Raw genomic sequence first — 25,699 nt, forward strand, 5'->3', positions numbered from 1 at the left:
AAGGAAGGAAGGAAGGAAGGAAGGAAGGAAGGAAGGAAGGAAGGAAGGAAGGAAGGAAGGAAGAAATGTACAGAATACCCAAGGTACAGTCCACAGAACTCAAAAAGGTCAACAAGCTGAAAGGCCCAAGTGAGGAGCTCTCAGTCACACTCGGGAGGGAGAAGAAAGCAATCACAAGTGGGAAGGGATGAAGGGAAGGACCTGGGTGGGAAAGTGTACTGGGGGTGGAGGGAGAGGGGAACCCGGTATTGGGTAAGGGAAAAGGATGGAAGCCCTGAGGGCCAGCAGAAAGAATGAAAACAGGCAACCTTGGGAGGTAGGAGGTTGGGGGGGATCCTCCAGAATGCAACAGAGACCTGGGAGGTGAGAGACTCTCAGGACTCAAAGGGAAGGACCTTAGATGAAATGCCCTACAGTGGGGAGAAGGAACTTGTAGAGCCCACCTCTAACAGGAAGACAGGATATCAAGTGAGGGATGGGGTTGCCATCCCACAGTACAAACTCTGACTCATATTTGTTCCTGTCTAAAAGAACTGTAGCGATGGAAATGGAGAGAAGTGCAAGGAAAAAAAGGTCCAGCAACAGGCCCAAAGTGGGATCCAGATCAAGGGGAGGTCCGAAAACCTGACATTATTACTGAGGCTATGGAGCGCTCACAAAAAGGGACCTATCATGACTGTACTCTAGAAGATCCAACAAGCAGCTGAAAGAGTCAGATGCAATATTTGCACCCAACCAATGGAAGCTGTTGACCGCTGTGATTGAATTAGGGAAAGGCTGGAAGAAGCTGAGGAGGAGGGCGACCCCGTAGGAGGACCAGCAATCACAATTAACCTGAACCCCCGAGATCTCTCAAAAACTGGATCACCACCAACCAGGCAGCATACACCAGATGATATGAGGCCAACACATATACAGCAGATGACTGCTGGGTCTGGGTTTAGTCAGAGATGATGTACCGAACTCTCAAGAGACTGGAGGCCCCCACTGAGTTCAGAGATCTGGTTGGGTGGGGGCGGGGAGACATCCTCCTGGAGACAGGGGGCTGGGGAGGAGGTATAGGATGTGGAACAGTCAGAGGGTGGACGGGGAGAGGTGAGGAATAAAATCTGGAGTGTAAAATAAATAAATAAATAAATAAATAAATAAATAAATCCCTTGCCTGGTCCTTTTGGCTGGGGCAGACACCTAGCTGGTCTGCTCCTGTGGAGACACCATATCCTGAGCCATCCTAGAGGAGCCACTGCACTCAGAGCAGTGGACAATTTACCCTGAGCCATTCTAGAGGAGTTACTCCACTCGGACCAGTGAACACCCAGCTGCTCTGCTCCTGTGAAGACACCATATCCTGAACCATCCTAGAGGAACCACTGCACTCACAGCAGCAGGAGTTCTTCCACTCAGGAGCTTAGGATCACAGGATCACAGAAACATCTGGACTCTGAGGAGCTCTGACACAAGCAAGATAACTGGAAAGACAGACTCCAGTCAGAGACAGTGAGTACAGGTAGCACTAGAGTTAACCAGATGGTGAATGGCAAGCACAAGAACATAAGCAACAGAAACCAAAGTTACTCGGCATCATCAGAACCCAGTTGTCCCATCATAGCAAGACCTGGACACCCCATCACACTGGAAAAGCAGGATTCAAAATTAAAAAATCACTTCTCATGATGATGATAGAGGATTTTAAGAAGGACATAAGAAACTTCCTTTAAGAAGTACAGGAGAACACAGGTAAACAGCCCTTAATGAGGAAACACAAAAATCCCTTAAAGAATTGTAAGAAAACACAGGTAAAGGAATTAAACAAAACCATCCAGGATCTAAAAATGGAAATAGAAACATTAAAGAAATCTCAAAGGGAGACAATCATGGAGATAGAAAACCTAGGAAAAAGATCAGGAGTCATAGACACAAGCATCACCAACAGAATACAAGAGATAAAAGAGAGAATCTCATGTGCAGAAGAGACCATGGAAAACATTGACACAACTGTCAAAGAAAATGCAAAATGCAAAAAGCTCCTAACTCAAAACATCCAGGAAATCCAGGACTCAATGAGAAGACCAAACCTAAGGATAATAGATATAGAAGAGAGTGAAGATTCCCAACTTAAAGGGCCAGTAAAAATCTTCAACAAAATTATAGAGGAAAACTTTCCTAACCTAAAGAAAGAGATGTCCACGAACATACAAGAAGCCTACAGAACCCCAAATAGACTAGACCAGAAGAGAAATTCCTCCTGTCACATAATAATCAAAACATCAAATGCACAAAACAAAGAAAAAATACTAAAAACAGTAAGTGAAAAAGGTAAAGTACCATATAAAGGAAGACCTATAAGAATTATACCAGACTTCTCACCAGAGACTATAAAAGACAGAAGATCCTGGACTTATATCATATAGACCCTAAGAGAACACAAATACCAGCCCAGACTACTATACCTAGCAAAACTCTCAATCACTATAGATGGAGAAACCAAGATATTCCATGACAAAACCAAATTTGCACAGTATCTTCCCACAAATCCAGCACTTCAAAGGATAACTGATGGAAAATGCCAACACAATGAAAAAAACTACAACCAAGAAAAAGAAAGGAAGTAACCTTCCAACAACCCCCAAAAGATAGTTACACAATCATAATTCCACCTCTAATAACAAAAATAACAGGAAGCCACAATCATTTCTCATTAATATCGCTTAACATCAATGGAATCAATTCTCCAATTAAAAAATGTAGACTAGCAGTCTGGATACACAAACAGGACACAGAATTTTGCTGCATACAAGAAACGCACCTCAGTGACAAAGACAGAAACTACCTCAGAGTAAAAGGAGGGAAAACAATTTTTCAAGCAAATGGTCCCAAGAAACAAGCTAGAGTAGCAATTCTAATATCAAATAAAATCAACTTTAAACCAAAAGTAATCAAAAAAGATAAGGAAGGACACTTCATACTCATCAAAGTAAAAATCTACCAAGATGAACTCTCAATTCTGAACATCTATGCTCAAAATGCAAAGGCACCCACATACATAAAAAGAAACTTTACTAAAGCTCAAAACACACACTGCACCTCACACAATTAATAGTGGGGATTTCAACACCCCACTCTCAGCAATGGACAGATCATAGAAACAGAAACTAAACAGAGACACATTGAAATTAACATAAGTTATGAACCAAATGGATTTAACAGATATCTATAGAACATTTAAACATCCTAAAACAAAGAATATATCTTTTTCTCAGTACCTAATGGTACCTTCTCCAAAATAGACCATATAACTGGTCACAAAACAGGCCTCAACAGATACAAAAAGATTGAAATAATCCCTTGCATCCTATCAGATCACCACGGATTAAGGCTGGTCTTTAGTAATGACAAAATCAATGGAAAACCCACATGCATGTGGAAACTGAGCAACACTCTACTCAATGATGACTTGTTTAAGGAAGAAAAAAAGAAATTAAAGACGTTTTAGAATTTAATGAAAATGAGGACACATCACACCAAAACTTGTGGGACTCCATGAAGGCAGTGCTAAGAGGAAAACTCATAGCTCTAACTGCCTACAAAAAGAAACTGGAGAGAGAGCATACATTGACAATTTGACAGCACACCTGAAAGCTCTAGAACAAAAAGAAGCAAATACACCCAAGAGGAGTAGACAGCAGGAAATAACCAAACTCAGGGCTGAAATCAACCAAGTAGAAACAAAAAGATCTATACAAAATATCAACAAAATCAGGAGCTGGTTCTTTGAAAAAAATCAGCAAGATAGATAAACCCTTAGCACAGAGACAGTATCCAAATTACTAAAATCAGAACTCAAAAGGGAGACATAACAACAGAAACTGAGGAAATTCAAAAAAATCACCAGATCCTACTACAAAGGGCTATACTCAACAAAACTAGATAATCTGGATGAAATGGACAACTTTCTAGACAGATACCAGGTACCAAAGTTAAATCAGGAGCAAATAAACCATCAAAACAGTTCCATAACCCTTAAGAAAACAGCAGCAGTCATTAAAAAAACAGAAGCAGTCTCCCCACCAAAAAAGCCCAGGACCAGATGGTTTTAGTGCAGAATTCTATCAGACCTTCAAGGAAAACCCAATACCAATTCTCTTTAAACTACTCCACAAAATAGAAAGAGAAGGAACACTACCAAATTCATTCTATCAAGCTACAATTACACTCATACCCAAACCTCACAAAGACCCAATAAAGAAAGAGAACTTCAGACCAATCTCTCTTATAAACATCGATGCAAAAATACTCAATAAAATTCTAGCAAATCGAATCCAAGAACAAATCAAAACAATCATCCATCATGATCAAGTAGGTTTTAACCCAGGAATGCAGGGATGGTTCAATATTCAGTAATCCATCAATGTAATCCACTATATAAACAAACTCAAAGAAAAAAAACCACATGATCATATCACTAGATGCTGAGAAAGCATTTGACAAAATTCAATATCCCTTCATGATAAAAGTCTTGGAAAGGTCAGGAATTCAAGGCCCATACCTAAACATAGTAAAAGCAATTTACAACAAACCAGTAGCCAACATCGAACTAAATGGAGAGAAACTTGAAGCAATTGCACTAAGATCAGGGACTAGACAAGGCTGCCCACTCTCCCCCTGCTTATTCAACATAGTACTGGAAGTCCTAACCAGAGCAATTAGACAACAAAAAGAAGTCAAAGGGATACAAATAGGAAAGGTGGAAGTCAAAATCTCACTATATGCAGATGATATGATAGTATACTTAAGTGACCCCAAAACTTCCCTCAGAGAACTCCTAAACCTGATAAAAAAAACTTCAGCAAAGTTGCTGGTTTCAACTCAAATAAACCAGTAGCCTTCCTCTATGTGAAAAATAAACAGGTTGAAAAAGAAATTAGGGAAATGACACCCTTCACAATAGTCACAAATAATATAAAATGCCTTGGTGTGAATCTAACCAAGCAAGTGAAAGATCTGTATGACAAGAACATCAAGTCTCTGAAGAAAGAAATCAAAAAAGATATCAGAAAACAGAAAGATCTACCATGCTCATGGATTGGCAGGATTAATATAGTAAAAATGGCCATCTTGCCAAAAGCAATCTACAGATTAAATGCAACCCCCATTAAAATCCCAACTCAATTCTTTACAGAGTTAGAAAGAGAAATTCGCAAATTCATCTGGAATAGCAAAAAAAAACCAGGATAGCAAAAACTATTCTCAACAATAAAAAACCTTATGGAGGAATCACCATCCCTGACCTCAAGCTGTACTACAGAGCAATAGTGATAAAAACTGCATGATATTGGTACAGAGACATGCAGGAAGATCAATGGAAAAGAATTGAAGACCCAGAAATGAACCCACACATCTATGGTCACTTGATCTTTAACAAGAGCTAAAACTGTCCAGTGGGAAAAGGATAGCATTTTCAACAAATGGTGCTGGTTCAACTGGAGGACAACATGTAGAAGAATACAAATTGATCCATTTTTGTCTCCTTGTACAAAGCTCAAGACCAAGTGGATAAAGGACCTTCACTCAAAACCAGATACACTGAAACTAATAGAAGAGAAGGTAGGAAAGAGCCTCAAACACATGGGCACAGGGGGAAAGTTCCTGAAGAGAACACCAATGGCATATGCTTTAAGATCAAGAATTGACAAATGGGACTTCATAAAATTGCAAAGGTTCTGTAAGGTAAAGGACAGAGTCAATACGACAAAATGGCAACCAATAGATTGGGAAAAGATCTTTATCAATCCCACATCTGATAGAGGGCTAATATCTAATATATACAAAGAACTCAAGAAATTAGACTCCAGACAACCAAATAACCCTATTAAAAAATGGGGTATAGAGCTAAACAAAGAATTCTCAACTGAGGAAACTCAAATGGCTGAGAAGCACCTAAAGAACTGTTCAGCATCCTTAGTCATCAAGGAAATGCAAATCAAAACAACCCTGAGATTCCATCTCACACCAGTCAGAATGGCTAAGATTAAAAAATCAGGTGATAGTAGATGCTGGCGAGGATGTGGAGAAAGAGGAACACTCCTCCATTGTTGGTGGGATTGCAAGATGGTGCAACCACTCTGGAAATCAAAATCAGTCTGGCAGTTCCTCAGAAAATCATTACCTGAGGACCCAGCTACACCACTCCTGGGCATATACCCAGAAGATGCTCTAACATGTAACAAGGACATATGCTCCATTATGTTCATAGCAGCGTTATTTATAATAGCCAGAAGCTGGAAAGAACCCAGATGTCCTTCAATAGAGGAATGGATACAAAAAATGTGGTACATTTACATAATGGAGTATTACTCAGCTATTAAAAACAATGAATTTATGAAATTCTTAGGCAAATGGATGGAACCAGAAAATATCATCCTGAGTGAGGTAACCCGATCACAAAAGAATACGCATGGTATTCACTCACTGATTATTGGATATTAGCCTAGAACCTTGAAATACCCAATATTCAACTCACAGACCATATGAAGCTCATGAAGAAGGAAGACCAAGTTGGGTACTTCGGTCCTTCTTAGAAGGAGTAACAAAATACTCAAGGGAGCAAATATGGAGACAAAGTGTGGGATAGAAACTTAAGGAGGGCCAGGCAGTGGTGGCGCATGCCTTTAATCCCAGCACTTGGGAGGCAGAGGCAGGCGGATTTCTGAGTTCAAAGCTAACCTGGTCTACAGAGTGAGTTCCAGGACAGCCAGGGCTATACAGAGAAACCCTGTCTCAAAAAAAAAAAAAAAAAAAAAAAAAGAAAAGAAAGAAACTGAAGGAGGGGCCATCTGGAGACCATTCCACCTGTATATCCATCCCTTGTGCAGTCACCAAAGGTAGACACTGATGTACATGTCAGGAAGTGCATGATGACAGGAGCCTGATATAGCTGTGTCCTTAGAGGTCTGCCAGAGTCTGACATATTCAGAGGTGGATGCTCACAGCTTACCATTGAACTAATCACCAGGTTCCCAGTGGAAGAGTTAGAGTGAAGACTGAAGGAGCTGAAGGGGTTTGGGGCCCATGAGGAAAGCAACATTACCAACCAACAAGAGCTCCCAGGGTCTAAACCACCAGCCTGGGAGCACTTAAGGAGGGACTCATGGCTCCAGCTATATATGTAAGGGAGGATGGCCCTGTTGGGCATAGGTGGGAGAGGAGATCCTTGGTTCCATGAAGGCTGGATACTGTGTTTGTGGGAATTCGAGGGTGGGGAGGTAGGAGTGTGGGGGAAGGTTGAGGGCACATCCTCATAGAAGTATGAGGGGGTATGGGATAGGGGGTTCCTGGGGGGGGGGGGAGGGGGTAAGGGGATAATATCTGAAATGTAAATAAAATATCCAATAAAAAATAAATAAGGAACTAAAAGACAAAACAGGAAAAAAATTAAATAAAAAACAAGAATTAAGTATTTTTAAAAGATGTCTTAAAAATACAAGTTTATTGAGCTAGTGTACACAAAATAAGGAATTAAAAGACAAAAAAGGAAAAAAATAAAATAAAAAAAACAAGAATTAAGTATTTTTAAAAGATGTCTTAAAAATACAAGTTTATTGAGCTAGTGTACACAAAATAAGGAATTGAAAGACAAAAAAGGAAAAAAATAAAATAAAAAAAACAAGAATTAAGTATTTTTAAAAGATGCCTTAAAAATACAAGTTTATTGAGCTAGTGTACACAAAAGAATTTTATCTACTTTAAGTATACAATTCAGTAGTCTATTTCCTTTTGGTATGTCAGTTTGTACTGTAAATATATATACAGCTGGATAACCAATATCTAATCATATTACAAAATACTTCCACCATTCTAAAATTTTTCCTTCTGTCCCTTGGTGGTCAATATTCTCACTTCAGATAGTCCCCAATATGATTTTTATTCTTTTAGATTTCTTTTTCAAAACATGTAAATGGAGTCATATAAAATGAAACATTTATATACTCCTTTAATTTAGCTTAATGCTTTTGAGATTAATATATGCATCAGCAGTTTGTTCCTTCTTACTGCTCAGTTGTATTTCGCAAAATGAACAAGCCATAATTAATTCATCCATACACTAAGGAACACGTACAGTTTCTAGGTTATTTTTATAATTATTAATAAAGTTGCTCTAAATATTTGCACACAGGCCTCTTTATACTTACACTGTTGAATATATTTTAGAAACTACCACCAATGAAATGTTAGATGACTTATCCCAAAGTCTCTGTGCCATTTTCTAGTGCCTACCAGTGGTTCTTAATCATATGGGGATGGGGTGACTTCAATGTCCTATAAGTAAAAAGAACTAGACTACAAATGTAACTTTGCTAATTCAACTTTAAGACACATAAATATCTAGTTATAGTGGGAACTTTCTGGCCAGAGGAACCTGAGAGGCAACGGAAGAGTAGAAATCTATAAACTTTAATTCGCTGAATGTTTAAATAGTGTCTAGTTCATAGAGAAAGTAACAAAAAGAATTCCTTCAAACTTCAAAAACATCTATCATAAACTCATTAATAGAAGCAGACTTCTTAACTTGTATATTTTGCTCATACCTTACTAAAATTTGGAGGAGGGTTTTTGCCTCTACACAAATTTGAGAGGGCCCATACAGCATTTCTGGTGGTTGTAAGTCTATTTGAATTTGTTAATAACCTGCCAAGAAAAGAAAAAAAAATGGTCATTTTATATTCACTTTTCCATTTCAACTATTTTCTTAATTTTCTTTGATTAATTAATAGTTAAACTGATAAAACAAAAAGGGAGAACTTAAAATGTATTATATTAGATCTAAATCCTGAAGTTGTTAACAAATTGAAGATAACAGATATCAGAAGAAGTGTACAAAATTACTTTTTGTTAAAAATGTCAAAATGATACATTATACAAAAATCAGAAAGCAAGGAATAGAGCGTCAAATTCAATGAAGGTCAGTTACTAACAAAGGACATTCTTTGGTTTTAACAGATCTTTGTGTGTGTGTGTGTGTGTGTGTGTGTGTGTGTGTGTGTGTGTAAGCTGGTTTACAAGAATCCTGATAGATGGTAAGAAACCGAGTATCTGAAACAAGATGTCTCTTCCCTCAGCTCCCTAAGAAGTTATTACCAATCTTCCCATACATTCAATATGTTATATTGAATATATAATAGTTATTCTGATGGTTTGAATGAGACTGGCCCATACAGGCTTATATTTGAATACTCAGGTTCCCCACAACTAGTGGCTGTTTTGGAAGAATTAAAAATTGTGGCCCTGATGGAGGAGATGCAGCACTGGAAATGGACTTGAGCTTTCAAAAGCCTTCCATCATTCCCAGTTCACTCTCCACCTCCTGCTTGTACATGGGATATGACCTCTCAGCTGCTGCTCCAGCCACCATGCCTTCTCTCCGCCATGATGAACTCTAACCCTCTGAAACTCTAAGTCCGATTAAAAACTCTTTTTTTTTTTTTGTAAGATACTTTGTTCATAGTGTTTCATCATAGCAATTCAAAAGTAACTAATACAATTACTTATATGTCTTTTGTTAATTATGTCTAAATTGGAGACTTCCAAGACAGTGACTTAGCTGATAGAGGTTGCCACTAAACCTGACTATGGAGCTCCATCCACAGGATTCTCATAATGGAGGCAGAGAACTGACTCCAACAAGCTGTCCTTTAAACTCTACAAACACAAACTAATTATAGGAGATTCCCTAACATAGTGTATGTGTGTATAAAAAGTTTTAGGAAGAAATGGCTCCCGGTGACATCACAATAATTCTTTATACCTTACAGAAAGAATACACACATCAAAATGAGGCATGCAATTACGCAAGGTACTATGGGCCTTCATAAACCTGCTAGAAATATAGAGAACCTAGGTTGGAAAAAACAAACAAACCAGCAAACAGGAGAACTGCCTTGCAAATGCTGTTCTTACTAACTTTCCCTGAAATCTGGAAGGTTGTCAAATTTACAGCCTTGGAAGGACTGAAATATATCAGTGAACCTTTCTGGTATTTTAATTTGCCTTTGCTCAAAGCCATCTCTGTAGCCTGGCAGATGAATTTATTCAGCTGGAATAAATTTCAAAGGAAGCAGAGCAAGGGCATATACCTTGGTTGAAGTGCTTATACACATGTTGCAAACTTTGTGGGGACTACAAAAAATGGATATGTATGTGTTTGTCTTTATTTTGCTCATCTGAGAATGCTCTAGAGGTAGAAAAGTATCTAAATGTCTATTAAATGCAGAAACCTAGGACAAAGAATACACAGTAAACAAAAGACACTAAAAACATGGAAGGAAAAACAGGGGAGTGAAATAATCTGGAAGAGTAAGCCATTTGAAAAGCTTCATGTATCAGACATCTAGATAGCCACCCACATCTTCAGGTCAGAGTACACACTCGGGAAAACACCTGGGAAAGCCCCACCTTCAGGCTTAGTATAAACAAGAGTATGAGGTTGAGTCACAGTAGTAACTGACTTAACTAAGTGCCACATGGGTGACAACATAATTTTTAAAAATCTCTTTTAGAGGGCTGGAAAGTAGCCCACTAAGAGTAGTTGTTGCTCATGCAGAGGACCCAGGTTTCAGTCTCAGAATCTACATGAATCTCTGAAATGTAAGTCAGCCCCAATTAAATGTTTTACGTATACAAGTTGCCTTGGTCTTGGTGTCTCTTCAAAGCAATAAAACCCTAATTAAGACAATACCCAAACTGGAGAACAGAAATGAAACTACCTCTATACATATGATATAATCTCATATACAGAAATCTAACAAATCTATAAAGCAAAGACACAGAGTAAGACCCCGTCTCAAAAAGAAAAAAGAAAACTACTAGTTATAGTACTAAATTCACAAAGTTGCTAGGTGTAAGATCAAACCTCAAATTAACTGAATTCCCATACATTTCCTATAAATACACTTTTTTTTTAAAATGAAGGAAACTTTTATTTACAATAAAAAAAGACATTCCATTGGTTATGGTGGAGTTAAATATGAATAAATCTATCACAAGTTGAAAACACTGCAAGAAAAAATATAATTCATCTAACCTACTATTAAGTTTGGATCTTAAATAGCCCTCAAATTTCTTGCTAACGATACAAAGGATAGTAGAACTTTTGAAAGGTGATACACAATAGAAGTAAATTAACTCACTGGAGGAATGCTTTAAGATTTGGGGACTTTGGCCCTTTCTGTATGTTAATTTTGTTTCTTGACCACTGGAAGGAAGGTTGACAGTTTCACCTTATCACACTTTCCTGCAATGTACCTTTGTGGAGACATAAAGTAACTCTGCCAAGTAATCATGTACTGAAGCCTCCAAAATTGTGAGCCAAAGTCAGCCTTTCCTCCCTACAAAAATGTGTCATAATGATAGAAAACATCAGATAGAAAGCATAGATGCTGGAGTAATATTTGTCTGCACTGTGTCAAGATTATGCTTGTACTATTCAAATGCTGATTTCTGAACCAGCAGAGATCTGATTACAGGTCAGAGATTGGTACTGATCAGCATCTCCTGCCTTTGTAAATAGTGTTCTCTATCACCTTCTGATTGGTTAAAATAAAGGGCCTATGGACTATAACAAAAAGCAGAATAGTAAAGTGGAACTCCAAAAAAACGAATCTGGGAAGGAGTAGAGTTAGGGGGAGGGCAGGGCAGGAAGGAAGGAGTGGTAACTAATCACTCATGAGGCAGAACTTAGCTTAGTATAAATGGGATAATTTAGTTACGAGTTAGTAGGAAACAGTGCCTAGTTATAAGGCCAAAAGCTTATAAATATAGCCTCTGTGTCATTATTCAGAACTGGAACAGGCGTAGAAAGGCCCAGGGTTATACATACCTACCAAAAGAGCATAGAAACACAGTTCTTTACATGGGATCAGTTGTTTGCTCTCATCTTTTGGCTAACTAGAAGCTGAAGTTTGCCACTACTTCCTGGAATCACAAGAGTATCACTCACATACTGCTAATCCAGGAAAAGGTCAAAAGTTAAAAAAACAGCTTCTGTGAAATGTTTCACTGTTAAACCATCAAACCAATCATATGTTCAACCAATGTAAACTGGAGACTACCTTAGAAGGTGTAAGACTTACTTACTAAAAATTACAAAATATTTAAATACCTAAATAAGTTACATTATAATCCATGTTTTCTATTGTTAAGAATTCAATCTATAGATTCAGAGTGGCAATTACTTTTTTTGCAAAAATGGAATGTTATTCAGCCATAAAATGAAACAAAACAAGTGAAGTCTGAAAACAATACAGTAAGAGAAACAACCCAGACACAAAGATCATGTTAGAATATTCAATTTATGACATGTCCAGAAAAGGTAAAGACATAAAACAGATTTTAGTTTCCAAGGACTGTGATGCTGAACTGGGATGGGACTGTTTAATGAGCATTAGGTCTGAGTTGAACAAAAAAATTCAGAAAGTCCATAGTGTTGATAACTGTTTAACACTAGAAATATACTTGATGCCACTGAATAGAAGAATATAAAAGGGTTAAAATGAGCTGGGCATAGCACCTCATTCATCCTATAATCCCAGAAAAAGAGTCTGAAGTAGGAAGACTGCCATGAGGTCATCCCAGGATACACACAAAAAATCCAAGCTAAACTACATCCAATCAAGTATAAGATGCTATCTAAAAAAGAAAAAATAATCTTAAGAAAGAGTATATATTAGGTCACAGTTTGAAGGTAGCGTCCATCATGGTGGGGAAGGCCTGGTAGTAAGAGCTCGAGGCAACTGTACACAGTAGATACACCATCCACAGGAAGCAGATGGTAGTGAATACTGGTACTCACTTCATTTATCATTTTTTATTCAGCCCAGGACTGAATAAAATTCCAGCCTATGGAATAGTGCCACCCACCTCAACTGAGTTTTCCAAGACCAATTAAAGCAATTTAGAAACTCCATCATGAACATGTACAGAAGTTTGACTCCTAGGTTATCCTACATCCTCCTAAGTTTTATATTATCTGGAAAAGAACTAAACCTCTGTTCAAGATTTTCCTGTAAACAAATGAAGCCTCTAAAAAATACATTTCATTTTAAAACAAAATGATAAAACTGTTTTCTTTTGTCTATATTATATACTTTAATTTGGCAAGTTTTTTTCAGCAAATCTTTTAGACTTCTCAATTCCAGTGATATAAAACAAATCGGCAGAAAGGACAATAATACAAAATTATACATTAAAATTAAGTTACATTTAAATAAAGTTGTGTTAACATATAGTCTATAGAATTAAAAGACTTATATTTACTAAGAATCAAATTAATTATCAACATAATAAATAAAACTTCAACAAGAAATGATCACATGACATTACTAAAAAATGTATATTTACTTAAATAATAGCTGAGTAAATTTCAATGTAATAGACAATTCATCATCATTTTAAAGCTAGTGGCTTCCTTTAAAACGACTGGTAGCTAGCCTGCTTTACTTCTTTTCCAACTTGTCAATATTTTCTTTGACTCCCTTCTCCTCCTCCTCACTGAGACAGGGATTCATACAGTAGAGAATGATCTTGAACCCCTGATCTTCCTGCCTCAAGCTCCCCAATGTAGGGATTACAGGTGTGCCTCACTGTACAAGGCATACTTCTCGAATTTTCAATAAAATGTTCAACTTTCTATAGTCAAATTTCATAATAAAACATTCCTTCTAAAATGTGTTATATGAATATCTAGCAGTACACAGCTAGGACTGGGTTTTTTGTCCTCTATTAACTTAGGTTTGCTCAGTTACCAACAAACCTAAACAGTTCAGTGGCCTGCATGCAACTGGTTCTTAATTGAAGTTAATAGTATTAACTCATGCCAAGAAATCATTTCTCTATTGTTGTCTATTAGAACAAAGGGTTGTAAACTACAGTCTAAATGTTTACATTTATTCTATTTAACTCCTACCCTGAAAAGGATGGAGAATGACACAGAGTAATAGTTATTTTTTCTTCCAATCATCTCTTTGATTAAATTTTTCTTTCATAGTACTTTTCATTGACACCTAAGCTAAATGTACTTTCAGTGAATGCTAATTATACTGTATAAAAAATTCTCTTTCAAACATCTTTTATCTTATGTCATAGTATAACTTATTTTTAAATGTGAAGCAGCTAGGCGGCTCAGCATTTAAGAACACTTGTTGTTCTTCCAGAAGACTGGAGTTCCTTTCCCCGTACTCATATCAGGCAACCACTGTAACCCAGAAGCTCTGATACCCTCTTCTGGTCTTCTCAGGCACCTGCACTCACTTGAACATACTCCGAACACAGACACATGCACGTAAATAGAAAAATAAATCTTATAAGTAAAGCAGCCAGAGGAGAATCACAACTGCCTGCAACTCTAGTTTCGGGGATCTGACATCCTCTTTGGCCTCTGTGGACACCTGCAGTCAAGTGTACACACCCCATTTCAAACACACACATAATATACTCACAACGTTTTTAATCTTAAAGAAAAAAGATTTCACACTATGAGAACATTTAAATGTTATATTGTAAAGTAGTACATGTGCCTGTTAGAATTATTTTAGCACTGAAGGCATCAAGTAAGTGACGACTATTAATAAGCACAGATTAAAAGAACATAAAAGACATTTTTAAAAAAGAATACAATTTGAATGTTTTTTTTTCCCCTGGTTTTACCTGCTTTCAAGTAATTTTAGGTCTGGCCAACATAGGCAAAAACTACAAAATATTATTTGGAAATTTAACTGTTATATAGAAATGTAGGAGTATATATTTTTATTTTTCCAAATGTAAAATTAACTTAATTATGATAAACTGAAACAAAATACTTACTCTAAAAGAGGTGGAAGTATTTCACAATTCAAAACAAAATCTCTGCATTCTGCATTGTCACCAGCAATGTTACCAAGTGCCCAAACAGCCTGAGAAAAATAAAAAAGTACTCTTAAGACAATATCCTAAACCAGACAGAAACTATTTATTAAGACTTTTACTATAAAAAAAAAAAAACAGTGAGTTTCAAGAACATGTGAAAAAAATAAAAGCAAGGAAATAGGAAAGAAAAACTTTAAGTGAAATTCTATGATATTTTAAAACATAAGGACATTTAAAAGCTTTCCCTTACATTCTAGTGATGACTATAACCAGGTAATACAAAAGCACATAAAAACCAATACATAATGATGTTCACAACTATTTATTAATACCAGTAAGCTAGAGATAGCAAATGTACAATTAAGGAATAGATAACAAATTATTGAAAAATATGAAAAAATTTGTGTTTGGACAATTAGCAATAATTTTTTGGAAAAGTAAGTAATGCCATAAAAAAACCTTCCAATATTAATGGTAAGTGAATACAAAATTTCACAAAACTAAATGATGAATGAAACAGGAGATCAACAGATTAACAAGGATTGCAAGAACAAAAGTACTCAAAACTTGAGCTTCTTTCTATGGTTTAATCATGTTATCAAATGGGCCCTCTTAGAACAAGTCTGAAAATTTACTTCTGAACTCTATTAAAATGACTGTGATGGTTTGTATATGCTTGGCCCAGGGAGTGGCACTATTTGGAGATGTGGCCTTGTTAGAGTAGGTATGACCTGGTTGGAGTAGGTGTGTCACTGTGGGCATGGGCTTAAGACCTTCACCCTAGCTGCCCAGAAGTCAGTCTACTACCAACAGCCTTCAGATGAAGATGTAGAACTCTCAGTTCCTCCTGTATCATGCCTTCCTGGATGCTGCCGTGCTTCTTGCCATGATGATAATGAACTGAACCTCTGTACCTGTAAGCGAGTCCCAATTAAATGTTCCTTATAAGACTTGCCTTGGTCATGGTGTCTGTTCATAGTAAAACCCTAACTAAGACAATGACTCAATTCAAAGTAACATAATATTTTTCTTTATGAACAAAAATGTATGTCTTAAACTGTGGGACTGTGAAAGGTATCGTGGTCCCTGGTTGAGCTAAGGCTAAAAGCCCCAGAGACCCTTAAGGGACAGTACCCGAGTACCAGGTCCCTGTCACTAGACACAGCTCCCCATAGATTTGTGGCCTTCAGTCACAAAAGGGCAATAAACACCTCAAGTTCCTCCACAGGCTCAAGTCAGATCTTCACTTTAATGAAGTACCTAAAGGCCTGAAGGGCTTAGCCAATAAGCTTTCCTTTCCAGATATTCCTTCCTGCAAACGGTATTTAATCTCAGGCCCACCCTGAGAAGTGAGGTATGGTTTTACACTTTCCACCATGAAAATAAATGCCTTAGAACCATGGACTGTCTCTCTTCATCGGTATTCACCGTGGGGAACCATGGAGAAGGATTTTGCCTATAGAAAGGCCATCTAATCTCCCATAGAAGGCCTCTCTGTGCTCCCAGGCACGGATGCCACCAAGACAAGCTCAAGCTTGCAGCCATCAAACCAAGGACTCATCCCCATGGGACCAGGCAGAGCTCCTCCCTCCGCCTTCACTCCCCACCACCACCACCACTAGGTCCAGCTTAGGGGCCTCCACTCTGTTCTCAGCTCTTCTGCAGCTTCCAGCAGCACCTAGATATCCAAAAGCCTGAGAACCAGATGGCCTCAGCCTTGCTGCAGGCCTGGGGTTTCCTCAACCAGCTCCAGCTGTTCCATGCCTCAGCCCAATATCCGACTAGCGAAGGTGTGGGATAAGCCTGGTCAACTCCCATATCCCCCCTCTATAAGCGGCTATGCTCTGTGGCAGAGCAGATGCAGGACCTACAACCCTACATTAAACAATCAGAGCATCCCAGATGTAAGCCTTGAGCCACACAGTGACTTTGGGAGTATTCCCTCTAATACCTCACAGTAGATCCTGGGCTGAGAATATTCTCATTAGAAACCCAGAATCATGCCAAAAGTGGCTTATCTTTCCCACTTCTCATCAGAGACTGAGAAGAAACTAATGTGTTTTAATAAATAAATGTTAGACAAACTATGCATAAAAATGAAGTAGAGAACAAAGTTACAAGTAATACTTTAAGGAGAAAATTAAAATCTCTATATACAACATGCTGCACATTTAGAAACTTACCTGTTCCTGTACATCTTCATGTTCTGAAGTGAGAAGTCTGATAAAAATTGGAACAGCCCCAGTTTCAATCACTACCTTGGTATGCAGAAAAGTTCCAGATGCTATATTGGTTAATGCCCAGGCAGCTTCAAACTAGGGAAAGAAAGGGAAATGAATGGAAGCATGGAGGAGCTCTCACAAAGGAGGAGGAAGAAGAAACAGAATAAAACAAATCTGAAAGGAAAGCTGACTTAGATTCTGAAAACTCCTTGACAAGTAAGGTTTACAGATGGGGAATTTTATTTAAGAAAGCAAACAGATTCTTCTTCAGATTGTACAAACAAAAAACAAAAAGGAATATATCTTATAATGCCAAAAATAGGTAAATACAACTTAAGTCCTAAGGTTTAGTATTTCCCAGCGGTATTCTAAAGCAAGCTGTTCAAAAGGAAATGAAAGAATCATGACGGTACTGACTTCCCACAGGATCATGTCACCCCCAACCTTACTTAAGAACATGAATATTAGAATGCCAGATATTTAGGTACTTGTTCAACATGGAGGTTTTATTATTATTAACAGATGAGGAATAGATGTTTGCTAATCTTTCATATAAGAGAACCTCTGATAGTCTAAGAAGAAAGAAAACCTAAGGAAATAATTTATATTTAATATCAATGGAGATGATAACCCTTACCAATTCTAAACAAAGAAGTAAATAGAAAACTACAAGTTTATAAATTTCTCCTTGCTATTCCCTAGAATATAATAGTGAAGACCAGTAAAGCCACAAACATACAGAAAACTGGAATGCAGTTATGATTTTTAAGACAGGAGTAGCTAGAATGATCATTCAATGGTGAAAAACACATATCCTCTTATAGGGGATTTGATTCCCAACACCAAAATATAGGGCTCAAACTGCCAGTAACTCCAGATGTGATGCCTCTGACATCTGAGGGCACTGGCAGCCATGTGCAACATATCCACACACACATTCACAACTACATTATTCAGTAGTAATGACAACTGTTTTGATTTGTAAAAATGTATAATATCAGCATATCCATTTGAAATCCTCCCGTTTTTAAAAGCCTCATAACTAGTACATATGTTTTAAAATGTGTGAATGCCTTACAAAAATTGCTTACAGAACAATGTGTCCCACAGGAACATAGTTTGAACTTAGACTGCTGGTCTGAACTACCAGATTAATACCCATTTGAGTAACAACCACAGCATGGAGCTATCTCCAAACGATATTGGTGAATTTCATTAAGATTGAATAAAGATTCATGTTCCCAATGTTTTTGAGCATACCACACAATGTATATATACTTGTGCTCTCAATTTAAAATTAATTTTTCTGTTTTCACTTTGGAAAATCAAAAATACCTTCATGAAATATTCCTTACTTCACCTATAGAATCAATTTGCGACATCTTCTATGTTCCCAGAGCGCTTTTTTCTAGTTCTGTTAGTGCTAAGCACATTGTTAACTTCTTATCTTTTGGTATGTTTACCTTCTACAAGATAGTTGAAAAACTTCTCTAAACATGAACAACGTCTTAATTTTAGACTTATAATAACTTATATAATATCTGGCTCTCATGTTAGCACTCAATAATTTTATTTATTCATACCCATTTATTTATTCTTTTATTCACAGGAAGTAAAGAGCTACCTACTGATAGAGTATCAGAGACTAAGAGTTTTAATTTGTACTCACAGCTTAAATAAAGCAGAAATTAAATCCTATGGCTTCGAATCCAAAATAACTAACCTGAATAAAATAGCCTTTTCCACAGAGACTCTGATTAGAAATTCTAAATTTTTTTTCACATTCATATGTATTACGTATGACTAAAACAGGGGCCTTTCCCAAACTGCTCAAACAAGTAGACCACCATTACTCTCACTTGCATTTTCAATAAGTCTTTCCTTACTGCCTACAGCATTGATGTTAGATGTAGGTCTACTCCAATTCCTGAAATCTAACTCTAGAGTATACACAGATATCAGAGTGGAAGAGTGTTTTATAACATTAAAATGTTACCAAATTCCAATAAATTACCATTAATAGGTAATTATTTGGGAGACTGTAACCATATCAAGGTTGAGAGATAATGCTCTTTAGAAAAAAAATCTGTTTGGTCTTATTTTTTGTGGGTTATAACAATTCTTTTAAAAAGCTAAAAATGGTTTAAGAAGTAATTTAAGAACCAATACAGTTGGATATAGTGCCCCATGCCTTTAACTTCACATTACTAGGGGCAGGTAGATCTCTGTGAGTTTAAGGCCAAGGGTACATAAATAGATCCTGTCTCAGAAAGAAAAAAGTTTAATAATGAGATTAACACTTTAGTTTGAGTTTTCTAAAAGAAAATGGTTAATAAAGGTTGATAACTATAAAACTTCATTAGTATTAGCTGTGAGTTTATGCTTTCTGAATCTGTTCACCAAACTATTAACAGAAACTAGCACTAAGCCATGCCTTAGCCAAGAGTGGTACCTACTTTTCCTTTAATATGTATTTAATGAATGCTTATAATATAGTTAGCATTGTAAGAAGTCATTTTCATGAAAAAGTCAGTCATTTCTAGAAAATGATTAAGAAAGAAAACTTCAGACTCACTTGTAAAGTACAATTTTCATTTCTTTCAAGAAATTTTACAAATCTCTGTACAACTCCTGGTTTCTGGATAACTTGATCTATTGGTGGATTGGGTTCTAAGATTTAAAAAGAAAGGCTGTTACATACACACAAAGGTAACAATAAACACATCTTTGTTTCATGCAACATGGTATCTTACTTTCTTTTTCTTCTTCTTTTGTTGTGATAAAATATCCTGACCAAAAAAAAAAAAAAAAAAACTTAAGGGAGAAATCAGTTATAGACCATCATAACAAAGAAGTCCCACTGACAGGAGCTTGAAGAAACTGGGTCCACTGCATCCACAGAGAGCAACAAATGCCTGCCTACAAGCGGTTCCTTCTTCATTTATTTACATAGTCCAAGACTGCAGTCATGCAGTGGTGCTAACAGCAGTGGGCAGGTCTTCCCATCTCAGTTAATTAAGATACTTCCTCACAGGCATGATCAAAGGCCTGTCCTTAGGTGATTCTAAAGTTTAACAAATTGGCAAGCAAGGTAACTATCACACATAGGAAACAGTTTCCCTAGGTTTCTCTGACCTAAGTTTAAACTCTTACCTGGATGTGACTACAGATAAATGCTATCATTATCATAATTCGTTTTACACCTTTTCAATAATTATAATGATAGGAAATGAAAATATATTTCCTAAACTGAAGAGATCATTCTTACAAGATGGAGAGGATGTAGGTCCAATATTCACAATACCAACTGAGAAAGTCCTCACTAAATCCTTATAGCACTATTGTCAATTTCTAAGGATGTTTCCCCACTAGCAATAATCATTCACTTTCCTATCTCAGTTAGTCAAGATTTCACTTTGTCTAGAGATTATTTATTATTTTTAAAAGTGCTATTAGACTACCTAAAAATCTCAAATTTTTTTCATGAAAAAGCAGACTTTGAGAATCACAAATCCTCTTGGAATTCATATAAAATTTAAACAAATGTATTTCAAGTATGGACCAACTAAATACAAGGAAATCTTTCTTCTACCTCTGATTCAATAAAAAGTGCTTTCAGTGGCTCAGTAGTTTCTGGGTTGCTGTTGCTACCAGTCTTCTATTGTCTTCATAGAAAATTTAACCTATTTTGTTAAATTCATTAGTCACTCATTATCACTTATAAAACTTCAGACATCCTTAACTAAGTTCTTTTCTCCTATGTTCCACACGATACTTTTGTGTTTTCATTAGCTGTGGTGTGTGTGGATGTGGATATGTGTGTGTGTGGGGGGGTGTGTAATATGAGTGTATAAATAACATAGCAGAGGCACACGCACATCACTATCGCTCTTTGCTCTGACTGGTACTAAAGCAGGTATTCATCAAGTCACAGAAGAGAGGATTCTCATTCTCCCCTCTGACTCCTGCACACATGACAAAATTATATTCATTAAATTGTTTCCAAGTGTTCTAAATGAAAATACACTTTGTTCCTCCCGTCCCCCACCTTAAACAATTGCTCTAGTTCTGGAGCCTCAGCAGACGTTTATCCCCCTTTACTTACTACCTTTCAAAAGGTCAGAATTTCGGAAATACAGTCATGTTTCTTTTCCTGAAAGAAAACTCTAAACTTTCCTCTGATTTAATTTAGAAGACAGAAACTCTGAGTTGGTTTTCCTTTTTGGGACAAAGGTGATGAGATAGGAGAAGAAACGTAAGTCCATAAGAAATGGGCACCAAACTTCAGCTACATCAGTATCTACAGGTCAGCAAACATACAGATCTGTTATTTAGGTAAGAACACAAATGCAGGTCTGGAGAGATGGCTCAGTGGTTAAGAGCACTGACTGCACTTCCAAAGGTCCTGAGTTCAAATCCCAGCAACCACATGGTGGCTCACAACCATCTGTAATGGGATCTGATGCCCTCTTCTGGTGTGTCTGAAGACAGCTACAGTGTATTCATATATAATAAATAAATAAATCTAAAAAAACAAAAAAAAAAAACAAAAAAAAACCACAAATGCAGTCTCTCCTGGCAAAGCTAAAGCAACATTTTATCATTCCATCTAAAAGAAACCAATTAAAGTGAATAAAATTATCAGCTAATTTAACACATCCCATGAACTGTTATTAATCTTATATAATAAAATAGTCTGTAAAAGCTTATAAAGGTTATAAATAAGACTCATAGTCACTTTGGCAATTTAAACATAAGCAACATGCTTCAGCAGTGAAAATAAGGAATAATACAAAACAGAACAGTTTCTGTAAAACTGCGATTGAAGAAGTGACTAGTGACTTATATTGTAAGAGTGTTCATGATGGTGAGGCAGAGAAGAGGGTTTTAGTAAAAGGTTATTACCTGATGTGAACACCAGGACATGCTGAAGTTAATGGTAGGCTATGCAGTAGCCAGGGATATACGTTGTCTCCCTAGTACCACCAGTTAGAATATTACTTAATGATGAAGAACTACAAGTTTCCTGCTGGTTTTACTTATAGTTCTATCCACTTCTTGTTCTCTATACAATTTTCTATACTAATAGATCAAATAGAAGTATAGTAGCTCTAATATTCTTCTAGCCCTGATATATCTGGCAGGAGTCCATGTCAATCAGTAAATCATTTATAATTCCTGTTTTATGTCCGATCTAGGCTAACAAATCCAACTACTAAGAAGCAACAGTGAAAAACAACTGCTTATGATTTAATAAAGGATAATAGAAACAGAATAATCTGGCAATAGAAACAGAAAATAAAGTCTTCTTTCTAAAACAGTCTCAACTCAGACAATGAAATCATAGATAACAGATTTTTAAAACTCTTTCAAACTACCTTCTTAAAGAATCAAAATAAAAATAATGAAAAAGATGTGGTAGAAAAATGATGACAGCAACTTTAAAATTCTCAAACATAGTCTACAGAAATCATTTAATCAGATGAGATCCTATACATTTGTCAAAAAAAAATCTTTAAAGAGAATATAATGAAAAAAAGAATCAGAAAAAATAAAAATCAATTGTAAAAACATACTAAAATACTGAGATAAAAAAGAAGCTGTTCTTGATTTTGTAAGAATTTCTTAAAATGCCAAGCTATTCAAAGATGAAGGATGGAATGACGTTAAAAGTATTAAAAAGTAAAATTTATTTAATATTTTTTCTTCTATTAAATGTTCTTACACTTATTTTACGTGGTTATGTATACTTGTTCACATAGGACTGTATGTCACTGTGCAAGTGTGGAGGACAGAGGACAACTTTTGGGAGGAGAGTCAATTCTCTTTTTCAACCATACAGGTTCTGGGCATCAAGCTCAGATCACAGAGTTTGGTGGTAAACTTCTTTACCCACCTAGCACTCTTGCTGGTCTCATCTGCAAAATCTTAACAGTTTAAAAATTCCTTACAATTCAAATTCCCAATTCTGTAAGTTCTACATCTGAAACAATATTAAAATTAATTGAATAAATACTCCATTTTGAATTACAAATGGTCAGTAAATAATGAAAGAGCCAAGTACAGTGTTGCATATATGAACTCCCAGCACTTGGTAAGCTGCAGCAATAAGATGAAGAGTTTAGGGCCATCATTAACTACACTGTAAAACCTCGTGTCCGAGTCAAAAATGAACAAACAAAAAGTATGTCTAAATACTATTTCTATAAGGATTATAGCCTTGTTTATTGGTAACAGAATTATTTTTATATTTGCTTCTTTAGATTCTCCTACAATTTATAATTTTCTACAATTATTTAACAATTTACTTTAAAACAGGTTTTTTGTTTTGTTGCAGACAGGATCTCACTACACAGGCCTGGATGGCTTGGAACTCATGATGTAGACCAGACTGGCTTTCAACTCACATCTGCCTGCTTCTGTATCCCAAGTACTGGAATTAAAGGCACACACATCCTAGCTGGGTGCTTAGGCAGGTGGGTCTACCTGTTAAGAGACCAGACTGAGTTACCTAGTAAGCTCCAGGCCAGCCAAGGTTAAATAGAGAGAATCCCTCTTAAAGAACAAAAAGCAAAATAAAACAAAGGTGTACACAACCATACCAGGATAATATGGATTAAACAGAAATTAAGACCAGTCTCTGGCAAAAAAAAAAAAAAAAAAAGAAAAAAGAAAAAAGGGGGAAAAATGTTTCAAGATGTTAAAAAATACAAATCTATACTATAAATATAAGAGATAAATATAAGATCAAATAAGACACTGAAAATAATTCTTGCCTTTAGAAAGCAGTTTTCTAAATTTCTGTGTTGCAGTCAGCTGCTGTTCAGCATTATTAGAGAAAATCATCTGAATCATGTCTGCTGTGATCATGTCTTCCTAAAACAAACAAAAAATTAACATATAAGTATTTTTGCATGAATATTATTCATGTTATTTGATGTAACACTGTCTCTGAACTATTATGAGGCATACTATAAACCATGATACATTTTTGTAAAACATACCTCTGGAATAGGTACAGTAGAACTGATATCTGGGTCCTGGATGGGACTCTCTAGCATACAGTCATCATTTCTGGGCAAAGAGACATTTCTGCGTTTGAACAACTGCAATAAAGAGAAATTATTTTATACACAGAGTTTTTAAAGATCACTCACCTGTCATAGGACTCCTTCTATCATGTAAGTAAAAGAAACTGATTTTATAATTCAAAACATTAAAACAGACATATATTTTGTAGGATTTGAAAAGGCATATTTCTGTATTGAATTACCAATCATTGAAGATTTTTCTAAGAAACTCTTCATTATGGGCTGGAGTATGATTCCGTGGTTAAAAGTGCACACAGCTCTTGCAGAGAACCAGAATTAGACTCCTGCAACCATACTCATGTGCACACATACTCATACAGACAAACACAAATACACATAATTAAAACAAAAAAACAACTCTGAAAAAAGGGAAATCTTGATTAGAAAGTAAGTCACACAGAATAAATAACAAGCTAGAGAGAGGAAGCTGGGTGTGGTGGCACGTGCCTGTGATCCTAGCACCTGAGGTAGAGGCAGGAGGATCTAAGAACTCAAGGTCATCCTCACCTACAAAAAAAAAAAAACATAGGTCAGCCTGGGCTACATAAGACATTGAAACAAAATAAAACAAGCAATAGGAAAAAATTTCAGGAAAAATAGCCCTATACTTGCTAGTTCCATCGTTCAAAAAATATAAAGACAAAACAACCCAAGTAACAAAAACTCCTTGAGCTTTGATGACTAATACAGCTCCTCCTCAGTCTATACAAACTTCACTTAGTCGATACATTTTTTTTTCTTTTTTGATGTGAAGTCCTGCAAGATACTGAACACAGAGGCTTACATTCATAATTATTCTATTTCTGTACAGCCTTTTTTGGGCTTTTTTCACTAGTCCTTTTCATATATTATTTTTAATCTGTTATTGTAAGGACTACTTACTTAGTTATAAATATTTCCAAATCTACATTGGAATGGAAAATTCTGACAAGTACACTTAAATGACTTTATATTATTTATGGTGCATATGCAAAGTATAAATAGAGGCTATGGAATATAGACATATACTAGGAATCATATAAAACACAGAATGGGGAGGCAGAGACAGGCGGATTTCTGAGTTCGAGGCCAGCCTGGTCTACAGAGTGAGTTCCAGGACAGCCAGGGCTATACAGAGAAACCCTGTCTCGAAAAACCAAAAAAAAAAAAAGAAAACACAGAATGAGACATGGAAAGATAACCTTATGAAATACAGAGATGTATAATGTGTTTTCTGAGCGTAAATTCTATTCTACAAACTGGAAGTGGTCTAAATTTCTAAAAGTAAACATTTTTAGCAGTGGGAATAAAATGTTTATGGACACAAGAGAAAAGTCTCTCCAGTCAGTGACTAAAACAGTACAGAATTCTAGTTAATTAATTTACAAATATCATTCTGGAAACAAAGAATAGATTTAGCAAATCAATTAGCATTTAAATTTTCTAACAGATAGCAATAATAATTAAAGTTGCAAACCTCCACAAGAGATACTGAGTGGGTGAGTGGAAGGA

At 36.3% G+C, this 25,699-nt stretch overlaps 1 protein-coding gene across 2 annotated transcripts in view; it reads right to left on the bottom strand.

Annotated features, from left to right (window-relative positions):
* Positions 1-25,699, bottom strand: part of Kpna5 (karyopherin subunit alpha 5) — a 56,138-nt gene that overhangs the window by 25,851 nt on the left and 4,588 nt on the right. For both annotated transcript variants that reach the window (XM_028772589.1, XM_028772590.1), the window contains exons 3-8: positions 24,122-24,223; positions 23,894-23,993; positions 19,693-19,787; positions 17,079-17,210; positions 14,854-14,942; positions 8,586-8,685 (exon numbers count right to left, since the gene is read on the bottom strand). In XM_028772589.1, the coding sequence (XP_028628422.1) occupies positions 8,586-8,685; positions 14,854-14,942; positions 17,079-17,210; positions 19,693-19,787; positions 23,894-23,993; positions 24,122-24,223 (618 nt within the window). The remainder of the gene's footprint in view (positions 1-8,585; positions 8,686-14,853; positions 14,943-17,078; positions 17,211-19,692; positions 19,788-23,893; positions 23,994-24,121; positions 24,224-25,699) is intronic.

This window comes from Grammomys surdaster, unplaced genomic scaffold (assembly GCF_004785775.1).
Source record: "Grammomys surdaster isolate TR1022 unplaced genomic scaffold, NIH_TR_1.0 215, whole genome shotgun sequence".
Classification (NCBI taxonomy): Eukaryota; Metazoa; Chordata; class Mammalia; order Rodentia; family Muridae; genus Grammomys; species Grammomys surdaster.